At 44.5% G+C, this 17,825-nt stretch overlaps 1 protein-coding gene across 1 annotated transcript; it reads right to left on the bottom strand.

Annotated features, from left to right (window-relative positions):
* Positions 1–1,616: 1,616 nt before the first annotated feature.
* Positions 1,617–13,318, bottom strand: LOC108935722 (glutathione hydrolase 1 proenzyme-like). The gene is made up of 13 exons (XM_018754551.2): positions 13,188–13,318; positions 12,770–12,952; positions 12,347–12,477; positions 12,010–12,099; positions 9,365–9,557; positions 8,608–8,768; positions 7,433–7,582; positions 5,868–6,004; positions 3,609–3,796; positions 2,805–2,932; positions 2,289–2,401; positions 2,094–2,207; positions 1,617–1,899 (listed from the first exon to the last, which is right to left on the bottom strand). Exons 2-13 carry the CDS (start codon positions 12,946–12,948, stop codon positions 1,756–1,758), a joined length of 1,728 nt encoding a protein of 575 aa, XP_018610067.2. The 5' UTR covers positions 12,949–12,952; positions 13,188–13,318; the 3' UTR covers positions 1,617–1,755.
* Between the last annotated feature and the right edge of the window lie 4,507 nt (positions 13,319–17,825).

Below are 17,825 nucleotides of genomic sequence, written 5' to 3'. Positions count from 1 at the left end.
TGGTGAGTGACTTCACATTCGCGCATCGGGATATCGTGGTGCTGGGCGAAGGTCACATCCATAAAACAACTAGTGGCTCGTGAATCGATCAGTGTACGAGTCTGTAACCTGCCACAAGTTCATCCACTGCATCATTTTTTGGTGCTCTTTCACTCAGCTAGTCTAATTTCTTGTAATAACTTAAATGCTTATGAAACCAAAATGACCAACAGGGATCAATTATTGTCCTTAATACAGTTTATGTTTTCCGGCACAATTCTTTTTCGGTTAAAGGATAAAACAAAAAAAGATGAGGAAAGGAGCAAATTGTCACGCCCATTCCCACGACCTCAGCATAACAAGGAACACCTGCGGTGGATTATGGGACAAGAACATAAAAGCCGTGCGCAGAGCACTGAAGAACGCAGAACCACGTTCTGCCATTTTGAGTGCTTCCCCTGTACAAGTTACCTTTCCTGCCTTTCCTGTTCTGTCCTGTCCTGCCCTGTCCTGCCCATCCTCACCTTGACCTCTTGCCCCCCTCCTTGCCTTCTACATCTTCCTGGTGTCGAAGACAAGCAGGAGATCAACATGGTTTACAACTTCGGATTGTGTTCTTGGGTTACGTTTGTTCATCGTAGACCTTGTCTTGTTTGTAACTTCGCTTCCTGGATTACGGAATAAACTCTACGCTCTGCACTTGGGTCCGATAGCTTCCTTCCAGTGCGCGAACATGACACAGATACATCTATCCTTTTCATGAAAGACAAAAAAATGAGTTAAAAAAAAATAAAACAGATTTTCTAGAAGTTTTTTTTTTTTTTAATTATTGTCCTTAATACAGTTTATTTTTTCTGGTACAATTCTTTTTCATTTGAAAGGGGTAAAAAAAAAAAAAGATGAGTAAAGGAGCAAATACATTGATTGTTTTCATGAAAGACAAAAAATGAGTTAAGAAAAATAAAACACAATAAACTTACCTATTGATTTTCTAGAATTTTTTTTATTTTTCTAAAAATTTATTTTATACTCTTTATTCTTTACCATCATTTTTTCTCTTACATTTTTTGCCCTGCTTTAATGTACCACTGCCAAAGATGAATAAAAAAAATTACATATAAAAAAACCCGGTTACCTACTTTGAAGTTGTTCAATGAGACATTGAAAAGTTCAAGACAGTCATTGGGTTCCTTGGCTTTAAGAGAAGTGATTGTTTTAGTGAGCAGCAAACAAGCAGACTTTTGTTGCCGCGTTTCAAAGACCAAATTCAAAATTCCCAAGATTTACATTTACATTTACATTTATTCACTTAACACTTTTCTCCAAAGTGACTTAGAATGGATACTATGTAGCGTTACTAGCCCAGACACCTTATTCACCAAAATAATGAGCGCACTGCAGCTCAAAAAACAAAGCTGTTCCTAAATAATGCATAAACAGACCAATCATATGTTTTGGTTCAAATTTCAAGTCTGGAGCAGCTGTAGCAAAGATTTCCATGAAGAGCAAACAAACAAACAAATGCAGACAGTTCTACAGGCTAAGTGATGTGATGAGCCACCTGCAGTCGGAGACATGGTAAATTACACCGATTTCTTCCCCACTGAGTGAATATTTCTTTAACACTGATACCTGGATCTCCCATAGATGCATCTGCTAACTTAACAAGGCCTGGTTTTTTCACTGTGCTTCTCACGGGGCCTCGGGGTTGGTGACCCGAGTGTCCCGACAGGCCAGCGGGGCACGTCCACAGGTGCTTCATGGGTTCTTAGTGCTTCAGTAGCCTGCAGGGTAGCCACCCTTCCTGGGGTCTGACTCAGCGTAGAGGCTGCCTGCCTGTTTGAGGACTGCCTGTACCACTGCATTGTTGTACATCGCCTCAGTCAGATGTTTCTTCTGCTTTAAGCCATTCAACACATTCTGGACAAATACACATCTGCATTAGGGCTCTACTACACATTAAATTTCAGGAGAACATCAGTGTCAGTGACTTTGTGTCGAACTCATGTTGCCATATACTTGTTAGTCTTGAGCGGTCTCTTAAAGTGGTCCTAAGATGTTTCTGAGTGAATCTGAGGGGTGGTCTGCTCTCTGGTTATTTGTGCCAAACTCACCGTGTCAAAGCTTTTCTCCACTTCCACTGTGCTGGGATTAAACTGGTTGTGGATCCTGGGATACTCAACCGCCTTGGTCAAGTCATAGTTAAAGAACAGTGAGTTGAGAATCACCTGCAGGAGAAACCGCCATTCCTGGAGTTAGACGGTTTCCATGGAAAGAGCCAGGAAACATTTAGAGGCAGACAGTCTCACCAGGGCTGTTGCAGTTGTGATCATGGTTCCTCCGGCAGCTCCAACCACCATTTTGACAGATCCATCGCTGTCAGTAAGTATTGCTGGATTCATGGCGGATACTGGTCGTTTTCCTGCAGGAACACAATGAATAATTTTTTCAAAAAATCTGCACAAATGGAACACTTAACAATCTCTTCAAATGGACCACGAGCTCAGAAACAGGATTTACTCCAAAAACAAAACTGCAGACGTTACTTATTGAAACACAGATTGTCGAATGAAAGGATCACAGCATAAGAAACTGTAAAAATATGATTTGCTGCAGCCAATGATATTATAGGTGTGAGCCAGTGTAGCACTACAAAGTTACACTGGGCATGAAATGTCAAGAAAATGACTAATAAAAAAAATCAGAAAACAAAAGCAAATTTTTTTCATTTCAGGGGAGTATTTTTCAGCCTGACTGCACAGACGAGGGTGGAGGTTCCATGGAGGAGGTTGAGTACATCCCCAAAAAATATCAACTACTGTCACCTGGGCGGATGTAGTTGCTTGGTGAAGGTGCCACACCAAAGCTATTGGTGATGTTGGGGGAGCTGAAGTCATCCATCTCATTGTTCAAGAGAACTCCGGTGCGCTGGGACAGAACCTTGGAACCAAAACTGAGAGAAAGGATCAGTCACATGAGACACAACAATTTAAACATTTAAGGAATAGCTAAACATTGACAAAAATACTGATGTTAAATTAAATCATATGTACAGAAGATAAGATAAGATACTTTGTCATTGTATGCAATACAGTGAAATTTTGTGTGGCAGCCCTCAGAACAACGGCAGCAGAAAGAACACTTTAAAAAAGTAAATAAATAAATAAGAATTAGATTAAAACTTTTAAGTCCTCAGTAGCCTTGGGGGGGGGGGGGGGGGGATATGAGGAGTAATTGAGGTGGCACCTGCCTTTCTGATCAATTCTTTGGTTGGGAAGGGAGGGTGTGACAGAGGCCACAGCTCTGGGAAAGAAGCTGTTCCTCAGTCTGTTGGTGCGGAATTATATTGTCCTGAACCATTTGCCAGACGGCAGCAGTTCAAACCGGGAGTGACTGGGGTGTGTGGTGTCTTTGATGATGCTGCCAGCCTTCTTCGGTAAATGCTACACTCTTGCTGATGTTGATTTTTGAACCCAACTGTGGTAAAGATCCCTAGTGGAGTGTCAATGTGCCCATATTCGTTTATTTGAGGCTCAGATCTATTCCTCTTTATCAGCTTGTTGTACTGGGGTAAAGCACTGTAAAGGAGGCCTCTAAATATGGTTACAAGGCCATCAATGGTGCCTTACTAGCGGTTGATGGTGCTGGTGACTGACACTGCACTTCCATCCTCTGCCAACACAGAGATATGGGTTGTGCCTTGGTTATTAGGAGCCAAATAATAATGCTCATAGTAACTCTCCGGCTGGGTCATGTTGTCTGTGATCTTCCTGCGGAGGTCCTCAGCAAAGGCATCTGACGTCATATCGTTAATGAGCTGAGGATGGGAGGAGCAGAGCGTTACTTTGGCCAGTAAGGATGTGCGATGACATCCTCTGAAGATGCTGGGCTAAAACAAGGTGACACTGCACTTGCATCTCCAGTGAGTTTAACACAGAGAGAATGTTAGAGCTGACATAGATTACAGTGAATTACTGTTGAGGTCCACAGATATCATGGTACAAGTAGTTGTACCATGCAGTGAGGATATTGCCATACACTTTGTTTCATACTAAGAAATTCTCATTATATTTACATTTATTCGGTTATTCAGTTATATGACCGATTTGCAGATGCTAACCCAATCCATGGCCAAATCCAGACTGAAGACTTACATGTTTACTTAGGAATTTTACCTCAAAATGTAATTCCACTTGACTGTGTTTATGCTTTTCCCACCTTTGTACAAAAGCATATTAAATTTATTTGTTACAGACACACCCCATACTGAGTGAAGATGATGACCAACTGCCATGATGGACAAGATGTACCTTGCTGGGAATCAAGTTACCATCCAGCAACAATGCCATTATTTCATGTAAACTGTCAAGTCCACACCCACAACTCAAACGACAACACCTGACTCTGCTCCAGCACTTGATTAACCGCTCACCCTTTAAAAGACCCTCCTCAGCTCCCATACCTTTGCGGAATCTCGTCAGGGACAACCACTCTTCCTTGTGACTTCTTGTTCATACGCATCTCTAGTTCACAGTTCACGTTCTCCGGTTTTTGACCCCTCGCTTTGTTTCTCGACCACGTCCATGGATCATTGTTTCAACGTCGACCGCCAATCGGCCGACTCTTTGCTTCGTCTCCTGACCTCGCTCATGGATTCCCGCTCTGACCTCGACCGCCGATCGACCGACCATTCACCTGTCTCCGACACCGAGAACTTGCCTGATCCCCTGAATCCAGACGAACGACTCCGCACTTCGGTCCTGCCGTCCTGGTTCTCACGGCCCGCCATGACATAAACTGGCCTAGAAGTGGTATTTAATCTAGAATGCCTGGGGGGGGGGGGGGGGGGGGGGGGCAGCCACTGGAACTTGGACCCCCAGAGGCTTTTCTCTCCCTCACCTTTCGGTTGGGAGTTTTTGTTCCTTTCCTCCATGGCCAGTACACATAATGCATTACACTAGTCTGTAGTCAACTGTCTCCTTTGTTTCGTTGTCTGATGTATTTGTTTTTCTAGCCTTATGCCTGTGTTCAAGTGCTCTGTGTCACTGCGTGAGAAGAGCACTCTATAAAAATACATTGAATTGAATTGAACTGGCAGGGGGTACGGTGGCGCAGTGGGTTGGACCGGGTCCTGCTCTCTGATGGGTTTGGGGTTTGAGTCCCGCTTGGGGTGGCGGACTGGTGTCCCGTCCTGGGTGTGTCCCCTCCCCCTCCAGCCTTACGCCCTGAGTTGCCAGGTTAGGCTCCGGTTCCCCGCAGCCCCGTATGGGACAAGCGGTTCTGAAAGTGTGTGTGTGTGTGTGTGTGTGTGTGTGTGTGTGTGTGTGTGTGTGTGCACTTTTCAAAGTATAGTATAATAACATATGGTCATACGTGTCTGCCAAAATAATACACTTCCTGAATTACACTGAAAAAAGTTCATGTTAACTGAAGTCATTAAATGAAATCCCAGCATGCTCTTTTCCCAATGAGCTGGATTTTGTTTCCTATCATGACACAAAGCTCCAGAAAAGCAACATGAGTATCCGAGTTAGTATTAAATGGCTTTTCTGTTATGAACTGTTTATTTCAGTTGCTGTGGTTACAGGAAACAGTTGTAGTGTTTATGAAATTGAGCTTCTAATAAAATGGTTAAAAGTTTGATTTCTTTGGGAGGGGAGGGTTCCTACTGCAGTCTTAATATTTTAGACTGCAAAATGTTCACCTGCCCAACTAGATCAAATGTCAGATGAGTAAACTGGATAAGTTCCTTTGGGTGATGTAGAGGTGGACTGAAGCACAAAAGAAGATGAGAAGCTTTGCATTTTCTTGTTGGTGGTGTAACACGAGCTGCACAATGTTGACACTAATTATTAGTCGGGATATATAGGAGGGAACAGCAGACTCACATCTGTGATGTTCAGGTAGCGGGGGTCACCCAATAGGCTCCGCCTGGCATATGCAAAACGGAAGGCTTCCACAATGCGGTGGTATGTCAGAATCTTCTTCTCGGTGGTGGAGACGCTCTCGGCCGTCAGGTTGTAACCTGGAGACCGAAGATCCATTAACAACATCAGCTAGAGCGCTCCTGTGGGCCCATTATCAGCTTGGTCACACAAATCGGTCACGTTTTATAGATGCCAAAGAAAATAACAAACATTGATTCAGTTTTGTCAGAAAGCAGTGTGTGTTCGGGTTGTGACCAGGAGGGAGAGGTGGTGGGTGACTTTTCGACTGTTTTCAATTCTTCCTTTCCATAATGGCAAAGAAAACAAAGTACCACCGTGTCTGACAAAAGCAAAGTCTACTGAGAAAGCATGACAAGAAAGCACAAAGAACCGACATGAAGCTAAAGTACGTGATCCAAAACCCGACAGCAACACAAATGCTATTTTTATAGCTGCAAAGCCAAAATGCACAATGCAGTCCCTCACAATCCGTCTTCAGGCTTGGGAGTCCAAACTTTTATCGAGTTTCAGCGATGGACTGGACCACTTGGTGCGCAACGTGACAATGGGTGTGACCTGACTAGAACGTGCCACAAATGAAACCCAATCTCCCAGCAGCTCCATCCGAATATCAGGAGCTATGTATGAAACTCAACAGTTTTCTCATTGCATCTTCTTCATCGGTCCAGACCACGGTGGCGTCCTCCATGGTCTACTGACCCTCCCTCCTGTTTAGTCCTCCAGCTTCTGGCCTGCAAGACAGTCAATGAATCTGATTCTAAGTACCTAGAATAATCACTCCCTACACCCCATCAAGACCATTGTGTTCCACCACCTCTGGCTGTTTGGTGGTAAACACAGCATGTCCAAAATTGAAAAGTTCACAGGTGTCCATAAAGTCCATGGCTCTTACGTGGTGGAATGATCTCCCTCTAGCCCTTAGAACTGCCAAATCCCTTTTAACACTGAAGAAGGGTCTCAAAGTGCATCTGTGTTGCACTCACTTCCTGATCTAATCCCTCACTGCTCTGTAAACCTGCATCATCTTTGTATCTTCTGCCAAATACACACAGCTACTCATGTGATGGAGTGGAAAAACCGACCGTGCTTTGACAATCATGTGTCCGCATCTGAAACCCACTGTACGCTATGTTGTGACGGAGCTGTAGCTCACTTTAGGGAAAGGCATATGCTGAAGGAATAAATGTTCATGTTGATGTTCCACCATTTGCAGGGTTACAATCTTCAAAGTTTGGCAGATGACAAGGTATCATTGCAAACAAGCGTCTTCAAACAACTACTGCTTTGTTCGCAATAATCGGCACTACGCACTTACCTGAAATCCTGAAAAGCTGAAAATATGCATAAATTTTCAAGAAAAAATAAAGTCAGAGTCTTTAAATGAACACACCCAGTGTGTAAACATGCATGTGTGAAAGACAAGGGGTCTTTTTCCCTAGACTAGTTAGCCATCACTTCCTGTCCTGAGAATAGACAGCCAATGAGCAACATTAGCTCCTGCTCACCTTTCAGAATTTTGAGTATTAAGGCGAGGACTGGGCCGCTAGAGGGGGCGTTCGTGGTATGCATGGTGAAGCCCCCCAAATCAATCCTAATTGGGCTTTCATCTAACAATGCCCTGTATTTCTGCAGATCTTCCAGAGTGATGATGCCCCCTGAAACAGAACAACCTGATGATCATGAAGCCCAGATGGGATTTGTGGGTACTGGGGAGGGGGGAATACACAAATTAAATTCCATGCACAATATTTTGGCAAATTCTACACTATTCTCAGGTGACAAATATGACACAAGTAATAGACTTGTACCTCAAATTAAGAATACAATTGGGGCCAGAAGTCAGCTTGTATCACAGAACTGTTTGAATTTACTCTACTCACACAACAAATCTTAATAATACAACCTAATCCTTCAATATGTTCACAGATTAACTTCTGTAAAAAACATCATGTAAGGCTAAAATCGACTGACTGGTGCAAGACATTTATTTCTTTATTTTCATCAATTTCTCATAGCATAATGTTATGTAGTATAATGTGTCTCAGCATCCCTCTAGCCTAGAAACAATGGGTATACTTGAAAATGAAAAGCAACATCTCCAGAACCTTACCCAGTGTGCCTTGTTTGCATCTTCGAAAATGAGGGTTCATAACTCTTAATAAAATGAGGTACAAGTGCATAATAAGATGCACCGTAAGTGTTAAAAATGCATTTTACTTCAATAATTTGATTGAATATTCAGTTTTAGCTTTGTGCATTCTGTGAAAATTTTTTTTTATTGTGCTATATTTCCTTCAAACATCACCGTGTTTGAAAAATTATATTTACAACATGTTAAAACACCTACGAAGCTCTGTGTTACATTTTATATGTGAAAACCCATATTTACATTTATCCCTCCGAAGCAACGTACATTGTTAAGCTACCTGTAATGATTTACCCATTTATGCAGATGGGCAATTTTAGTGGAGCAATTGTTTAAGGTAAGTACCTTGCTCAAAAGAACTACAGCTGGAGGTGGAATGTGAACCTATGCCTTTCAGGTCAAAAAGCAGCAGCTCTAACTTCTACACTACCAGCTCTCCCTGTATTTCAACGATATCCAATTAACTTAGATTTCATACTCAGTTAAATAGTATCTAGTTTCTACTGTTTATGTACACTTAACAGACTTGATAACCTGCAGCCTGAATGTCCTTCACAAGGTCCTCAGCCAGGCTTCCATTGTAAAAGACATCAGGTCCCTCCCAGGCTATTCGTTCGTAGGTGTCGGCAAGGGTAACAAATCTTATGGTTTCATTTTCCTTTAGGGGCCGTTTGTTTGAGTCACAGAACACATCACTGGAATGAAGAGGTGAATGAAAGCACTGTTAGAAATCCAACACAGATAAGATTTGTGAAAACTGTATTTCTCACACATACACTGTCTGAACCACTTGTCCCATACAGGGTCGCAGGGAGCCAGAGCCTAACCCAGCAACACAGGGTGCAAGGCTGTAGGGGAGGGGATACACCCCAGACAGGACACCAGTCCATCATAAGGCACCCAAAGTGGGACTTGAACCCCAGACCCAGCAGAGAGCAAGATGCAGCCAAACCCATTGCACCCCACACACACACACACACACACACACACACACGGCAAAAGGCTGGAGGGGGAGGGGACAGGGGGACACACCCAGGATGGGACACCAGTCCGTCACAGGGCACCCCAAGTGGGACTCGAACCCCCCGGAGAGCAGAACCCAGTCCAACCCACTGCGCCACCGCACCCCCTAACTGTATTTCAGATTTTCGTAAAAAGAAATGTAAGGTGAATATGCTACACTCACAGATCCATCCGGAAGTTATCAGACAGTTATCTTTGTCACTAATTTTTCAAGGTTTTGCAATGCTGTTCTCAGATAGAGTTGTGAACATATTGATGCTGAACTCACCATAGAGCAGGGTCCTCCTGGATGGTCTTCCTCTTCTCGTCAATAGCTTTTGCCAGTGCTTTTCCCACAGGGAATCCACGGCGTGCCAGTTGTATGCTGGGCTCAAACAGCTCCCTCCACGGTAGACGGCCATACCGACGATGCGCCATCTCATACCCACGGATCTCACCTGGCACAGCGATGGCCAGTCCCCCTGCATGAGCAAAAGCAAGACAAACTTTCTGATAAAGAGACACACTCATAAAAGTCTTGTCATGTCACAGCTTTCAAATTGCTGCCTTTTGACCACTACAGAAATAGCACATTAAGTGAGTGAGATATTAAAGGAACACCCATCCATCCATCCATCCATCCATCCATTTTCTTACTCGCTTGTTCTACTAGGGTCACGGTGGCAATAGGGAGAACAGAGCAGCCCAGCTGCCCCTGTCCCCCACAGCTTCCTCCAGCTCAACCTGGGGGATCCCCAGCCTCTCCCAAGCCAACCGGGAGGTGTAATCCCTCAATGGGTCCTGGGTCGACCTTGGGGTGGCTGGATGGATGGATGGTGTACAAAACAACTGGTAGCATAATGGTTAGAGCTGCTACCTTTGGACCCAAAGGTGACACATTTGATTCCCACCACCAGCTGTAGTACCCTTGAGCAAAGGAACTTCCTCTAAATTGCTCCAGTAAAAAAATTACCCAGCTGTATAAATGGGGAAATAACTGTAAGTATGTCAACATTGTATGCTGCTTTGGAGAAGTGTCATCTACATGGAAAAATGTGTTTTTAGAATACTTAATGTAAGTAAGAATAAATGTAAGTAATTTTAGAATACTTATTTTGAATATTAATTTAATTGGAATACTTAATGTACAGTGGGGGTGCGGTGGTGCAATGGGTTGTACCGGGTCCTGCTCTCCGGTGGGTCTGGGGTTCGAGTCCCACTTGGGGTGCCTTGTGACGGACTGGCGTCCCGTCCTGGGTGTGTCCCCTCCCCCTCTGACCTTACGCCCTGTGTTGCCGGGTAGGCTCCGGTTCCCTGCGACCCCGTGTGAGACAAGCGGTTCAGAAAGTGTGTGTGTGTGTGTGTGTGTGTGTGTACTTAATGTACTGATGTTAAAGGGGTGCTACAGTGGTGCAATGGGTAGCTATTTGTGGGTAGGTTTGAATCCAACTCAATCTGAGTAGAGTTTGCATGTTCTCCTCATGTCTATATGGGTTTCCTCTGGGTACTCTGATTTCCTTCCACAGTTGTATGACATGCAGTTAAGTTGCAGTGGACACCCTGTATTCCCTGTAGTGTGTGTGTGTGTGTGTGTATGTGTATGTGGGGCTACCCTGTGATGAACTGGTGTCCTATCCAGGGTATAATCTCTAGCCTTGCATGCAGTGATTCCAAGATAGGCTCCAGACTGCCATGACCCTGAGCAGGAAAAGTGGTTAACAAGAGTGAGTGAGTGATGGCACTCAATGCTGGGTTCTTCTCCATTTATACCACTTCACTTAGCTTGTGTCACTGCAGAGCATTTCTGCTTGAATGATCCCCTCTCTTCAGTTTGCATTTTTCTCAACCAACCTCTGCACCCTCCTTACCTTGGAAGAACACCTTGCATGGTATGGAAGGATTATAACTGAAGCGGTTTGAATCTTCGGTGTTCCACAGGGCTCAATATTTGGTCCTTTACTGCGTACCGCTTCCTTCAGCTTGATTATTACCACTTTATCCATCACTGCTACACAGAGACACAAATGCTCTTCCTCTCTTTTCCACCAAAGATATATTCTTACACATCACAGCCTGTCTCTCTGACATCTGCACCTGGATGATCAATCTCAGTCTGAAACTCAGCCTCTCTGAGACTAAAATCCTCAGTCTCTGCACTGGCCCATATTTGTTCAGAGTTCTCTGTCAAACTAGACACATCAGTTATCTCATACACTTCGTCAGTAAAATTCTGAGAGTGGTAACTGGCTGAAGTCTTTGCTTCTTCCTCTACATCACAGCCATAACCCAATAATGCAGACACCTCCTTTAGAGCATTCACAGAGTCCCCCAGCACCTTACACCAGACTCTGGCCAGCTCCTGATCTGGACTATGGTGATGTCTTGCTTGGGCTACTGCACTTCCCTCCCCTCCTGACTTCTTGATCTTACGGCCTTTGTAACCAAACCTCTGTCAGTGATACAAGAGGCTGTGCAAGAGGCTGTGCAAGCTGTGGTTGAGCTGTCAGAACGTTCCCACCTCTTCCTTCCTCTTTCCATCAGCTTTGTGTGCCTCTCTGTGTGCTGTGTAGCTGTGTTCAAGATGGTCAAAGGACCAGCAGCGATGCCTACAGGGTTATGATCAGTCCATACACCACAGAAACAATGCTGTGCTGTGCTACTTCTGGCCACTTGCTTGTTTTACAGACAGCTCCTGGAGCAACGTGTGCAAGCAAAACAGTGACAACAAACAAGCTTTGCTTTGGTAATTGAGTGTTTATGTCTAAAGCTCCTCATCTGTGGTAGAATGTTTTTCTGTACACTCAGGACTGCATGCCACTTTGGAGAGAAGTGTCTGCCCAATACTTAAATGCAATTTAGAGTGTCGTCTCCAATTTGCTGTATAAAATAAAAGACAACTACAGGTGTGTGTCCAAGCTAAGTTTAAAACTTTACCTGTTATTGAAAGCTGGGGATTACTGCTGAACATGTCTTCAGTGGCATTCATAGGTGCCACCTCCCGTGCATCAATAGTTTCTACCTTTCCTGTGGAAAAGAGCGGTCTTGTAACCCATCGAGAAAATATCTGTAGTGGCAGGTTTTCAGTTCGTGACCTGGAGTGACCCCTGCAGTATTAACCTCAGCTGTGGTGCACGACCTGAAATGCACCATTAAAACACACATCTTTTGTACAGGTATAACTGAAAATAACATTGGATAAACACATTGGCGAAGCTATTAAATACTAATAATAATGGTGTGAATAAATATCAGAGCGGGGGCTTCGTCCAACCTGTTGTAGCATTGTAGATGGTGAAGAAGACCCCCCCACCAATGCCCATACTGTGAGCATTCATGAGCCCCACGCACAGCAGGGCGGCTATAGCGGCATCCACAGCAGAACCCCCCTTTTTCAGCATGTCCCTAAGAGTGCAAGTAAAACATAAATACACAGTCATTTATTATACTGACATTTATACAGTGCAGGTAATATTCAGACATATATGCTTTAATGATACATAAATCTTCCTTAAAAAGAAATAGATGTGTATGTAAATATCGAGGTTATACACACACACACACACGTGCACACACACACACGCATACACACACATATATATAAATGGACAGCAAATGGGAACGTTTTGTGGCATCCAACAACTGGAAGATCATAAAGAGAAAGATACTTTTGGTTAAGGAAGCAGTACGTCCACACCTCCCAATTTCTGAACATGGTCCTGCATCTGCAGCAACAGCTGCCCTGGGGAAGTGTCTGTTCTTTGTATACTCGGTGGACGGTCCCCTGCGTTTCATGCCGTAGAAGATTCCTAAGAAGATGCAGACTGCAACCACTAACAACACCAGCGAAGTCACCACGGCCTTTTTCCTGGCCATTGTCCTGTCATAAAGAAACCAGTGGGTAAACTTCCAATTTCTTTCACAAGGAGACTGGTCAAGAGCCTTACTTGAAAAAGCACGAAAGCCACATTTTGTGGGATGCTGCGTTAAAATCAGTAGCTCAGAATGATCTGGATCAAGTCTGAAAACTAAGTACAAAGTAATACAAACAAAACAGAAGAATGAGTACTAATGTATGAAAATAAAGCACAGACATTGGAAATTTTTGTATTTACCTTCTGACAGCGGACAGTGTCAAGCGCAGTTTATTGTCCAGGCGGGGCGAGGATGTTGAAACTGTCACTAGCGTGAGCGGAGAGATACTGTATTTATCGCTCACCAGGGTGTGTGAGTGTGTTAGATACCCAGGGGGAGCATGCAAATGAAGATTGCAGTGCCCGTGTTGCCTGAATCAACACCCGGATTAATAAATACCTGACCCCAAATGTCCACTTCTCTGACATGTATAATGCTATTGATGACACTTTTCTCCAATGGGGTGAAGCAACACAACAAGTGAGGAAACGCCAAGAAAGAAAATGCATCGACATCATAACTTGGGCTGATGCGAGAACTTGTGGAACATCTGTCATTTCCTTTTTTGTTAAAAATAAGTTCAAATTCATTCACTGATCTTCACAGTGTTTGTCTTGGGGTCTGGTAACACTTGTATAAAACACCCAGTGTAAAATTTACACGTTTCTGGATGGAAAATAAGGCGGGACAGTGGTGCAGGAAGTAGTGCTACTGCCTCACAGCTCCTGGGCTGTTCCGGTGTGGTTTTGGATTGTTCCAGTCTAGGCGTTTCTTTACTCCAGGTACTCAGGTTTCTTCCCATAGTCCAAAGATATGAATTACAGGTTGCTTTGTAACTATAAATTGCTTACAGTTGGGGAATCTGTGTATCTGTATGTGTTGTGGAGTTAAACAAAGTGCATTAAATTTAAAGACATGAGTAAGATGGGGGGGGGGGGGCGCAGTGACACAGTGGGTATGGCCAGGTCCTTTTCTCTGGTGGGTCTGGGGTTCGAGTCCCACTTGGAGTGCCTTGTGATGGGCTGGTATCCCGTCCTACGTGTGTCCCCTCCCCCTCCAGCCTTACGCCCTGTGTTGCTGGGTTAGGCTCCGATTCACCGCGACCTCCACTTGGGACAACCTGTTTAAGCAAATGTGTGTGTGTGTGTGTGTGTGTGTGTGTGTGTGTGTGTGTGTGTGTAACTAGAGGCTATGCAATGATTGAGTAAATGGGGAACTGTGACCATGGCTTGCAGAAAATGTGTAATCCACATTGCAAAACAAAGAGTTAACACATGTGTTTAAGCCCAGAGAAGTGGAGAAGAGCGCTTTTGTGTGCACAAAAGATTAATATCGGGTTGACACTGACAAAAGGAAAAACCAGGAAACACTGGGCTGTGAAAAGTGAAAATAGGACGGCAAGACATGACATGAAATTTGGTGAAAGAGCACATGTGTAAGACATAGCTGAGCCTGGAAAAGTACCACGTAAATTCCTATTAATGAATATGTAAACGATTGCATGAATAAAACGAGCAGCAAGAAACTGATCGCGGAGAGACCCAATTTCCGGGGCTCTCCCATTGGCCCATGTTGTCATGAAAAGTCTTTGTGTGTCTGAGTGTATTTCTTTCAGTGTCTCCTATACCTGAATGGGAAAGGGGAAAAATTTCTTTCTCAGTGTGTATGTGTGTGTGAGACTACCCTGTGGTGGACTGGCATCTCACCCAGGGTACACCTTCTTTATCCCTGTGTCCTTGTCATGGTTGCAGAGAGGCGATGGACTCAATTGCAGGTGTACCGTTAATTAGGAAGCATGAGCAGACCAGGGATAGGCGAAATAATGTAGTCAATGGACAGGCGGTAGGTCACCGAGGAGCTGACGTCGTTCCGAGGAGAATCCAAAGTGGTCCAGAAACAAAGCCGTGGGCCAGGATACCAGGGAGATACAGGCACGGGGTAAGGAGACAAGGGAATTCGGAGAAACGTGCTGGCACTGAGGTTGCGGTGTGCTCAACTGACAGTCCCCTTCTTCAGGGATAGGCCCCAGGTCATTGGAGCCATGAAAAATACAAGTGGTTAATAATAGTAAATGAGCGTGTGAGTAAGATTAGTAACTTCACTATGAACTGTGCGACACAGGAATTGTTTAGTGACATCCTGTCAGACAAGAGGGCTGGAGACAGGAGGTAAGGGAATGGATCGAAGTGCAGGTCGGCTTTATTTCAGGAGGGGTTCGCTAGGGTAGACAAAAGCGATGGTTGGGGACAGGCAAAAGTCTTTGAAGTGCAGATGTCGATATGAGGGCGAAGCTAATCTTAGGAGCTGGGAGAGCATGTCAGGATCAGGAGCCAGGAGAGTCAGAGAATGAAGCAGGGACTAAGGGCAAGGAGCATATGCTGATACTGCAAATCCAAGAAGGAAGGCATTTGCAAGAATCTGCACCCCTGTGTGGTTACGGGGGGCTCCCTTGATACCTGATTGTGTCAATGAGCCCCAGGTGCGGTTACTCGGCTTGTTGCCGGGCGTGTGACGCATCTTTTTTTTTGGAACTACTGGGTTTTTTGAACTGGCTGGAGCCAAATATGATAAGGAAATTATTTTTGATCTTTCAAACCTGCATTCAAATCTATTTATATTTGCATAGTGCACTTCTGAAAATGCTGTCTCAAAACGTTTAAGATACAAAAAGAGATCCAACTACAAGCAGCATTAATGAAAATAGACAACAGCACATTGGTCTGAACGAATGAATGAAGCAACAGAAGGTAAAGCAAGAGAGGAAATAACACTCATAATGGTGGCACAGGGGAAAAAAATACTCTGGGGTGCAGAGCTGACTGCCCCCCAACTATTTTGCAGGTTAACATGGCATAATTAAAGGAAAGTATTAGTATTATGTCAGTGGTTCTTGGGACATACAGGCAGTTGTCCAAACCTCCTCTGTCCAGTTAGCAGGCCAATGCTCAATGGGTCAGGCAGTACAGTGAAGGCCTGTGGGTCTCCTCCTGCCAAAGTGCACCCTGGGTGTGGGGGAAAGAATATATATATATCTATATATGATTACTACAATACCGGGGGGTGCGGTGGCGCAGTGGGTTGGACCAGGTCCTGCTCTCCAGTGGGTCTGGGGTTCAAGTCCCAGTTGGGGTGCCTTGCAGCGGACTGGCGTCCCGTCCTGGGTGTGTCCCCTCCCCCTCCGGCCTTACGCCCTGTGTTACCGGGTTAGGCTCCGGTCCCCCGTGAACCTGTATGGGAAAAGTGGTTCCGAAAATGTGTGTGTGTGTGATTACTACAATAGGCATATATGTATATATTTACATATGTACTATATACACTACATATATAGTACTACATACAATGTCAGTTTGATTAGTGAAACCAACCAGACAACAGATTCAACAATAGGCTCTGCAGTTTTAGTTAGAATATCACAGAGAAAAGTAATTGCTGTTAAAGATAAATCTGAATGCACGGACTGAAGAGCATAGTTAACTGGTGACAGATTTTGAAGAGCCTTACTTAACTATGATAGGGGTGCGGTGGCGCAGTGGGTTGGACCGCGGTCCTACTCTCCGGTGGGTCTGGGGTTTGAGTCCCGCTTGGGATGCCTTGTGACGGACTGGTGTCCCGTCCTGGGTGTGTCCCCTTCCCCCTCCGGCCTTACGCCCTGTGTTGCCGGGTAGGCTCCGGTTCCCCGTGACCCCGTCAGGGACGAGCGGTTCTGAAAATGTGTGTGTGTGTGTGTGTGTGTGTACTTAACTATGGTAAGTAAAAGATTCCAGAGTTTGGGAGCACTTCAGCCAAAGGATTTATGAATAGATGATATATTTGTTCTACTATTTCTAAGGAATCCTGAATCCTGTGATTGCAAAGTATGGTCTGGTTTGTGAATATGAATCAATTATTGCACGTAAGTAAAGGGCTAAACCCTTCTAATCAAGTGATGAGTTTTTAAAGATTTTCCTGAACTTTACTGGAACCAGAGTAGGATGTGTGTTTGGCCAGGGCTTTGTTCTCATTGCATTTTGATAGACTCCAATTCAAGAGACAGAAAAATCAGACTGGTTGTGTGTTTCAGTGAATGTGGCACACCCACACCCGCAAGCTCAGCAACAGCACCTGTTGCTGATTAGCTCAGCCAGGTATAAAGGCGGCGCCGTCACAGCAATGGGTGCAGAATCTACTACACACATCTACTGGCTTGTGAATTCAGTGGTCTGTTTCCAAGAACCCTGTTCAAAGTTCCTGATTCTCCTGGCTTTTTTTGACCTTGGCTTGTTTAGCCATTTACTGAGTATTGCTCCGCCCCTGAAATGACCTTTGCACCTCGGAAGACCCTCGCCTGCCCCGACCTCTGATTGCTCCTGTGTTTTGGCACCGAAATAGAAGCACCTGCACTTGGGTCCAAACCCTACCTCCTGTCTCCTGTCCTTGAAACTGACAGGATGATTGGTGTGCTTTCCGTGTGGATTCAGTCAGTTTGAACCTCACACTTGCCATCGAGAGGGCCCCCCAGAACTCGGTGGACTCGAAGAGATTTAAACTGAAGAGAAGCTAAGTGCTTTGCAGATATGGTTGCAGTTAAGTCAAAGTCAACTTTATTGTCACTTCCACAATATGTTTAGAACATACATCGGAGTGAAAGAGCGTTTCTCCTGGACCACGGACATAAAGGACAACATATACAACGTATACTATTACTGCTACAGTACAATTCACAATAACTAAGTACTAAACCAAAAAACACTAAGAAAGTGCAGTGGTGTGGTCGGTACAATAATATTTAAAAGTAGTAGTGCAAAAAAGTGAGGTTTATTTTGTGCAATAATTGTTTGGAAAGAGGGATAGTGTGACCT

The sequence above is a fragment of the Scleropages formosus genome, chromosome 6 (genome assembly GCF_900964775.1).
Source record: "Scleropages formosus chromosome 6, fSclFor1.1, whole genome shotgun sequence".
NCBI classification, from domain to species: Eukaryota; Metazoa; Chordata; class Actinopteri; order Osteoglossiformes; family Osteoglossidae; genus Scleropages; species Scleropages formosus.
This window is presented reverse-complemented; position numbering and strand designations above follow the sequence as displayed.

Coding starts and splice junctions, on each gene's coding strand:
- LOC108935722 (XM_018754551.2), bottom strand. CDS start 12,948: ATGGCCAGGAAAAAGGCCGTGGTGACTTCGCTGGTGTTGTTAGTGGTT. Junction 3,797..5,867: donor GCTACCTGAACATCACAGAT/GTGAGTCTGCTG, acceptor TCCCATCCTCAG/CTCATTAACGATATGACGTC. Junction 2,208..2,288: donor TCACAACTGCAACAGCCCTG/GTGAGACTGTCT, acceptor TTTCTCCTGCAG/GTGATTCTCAACTCACTGTT.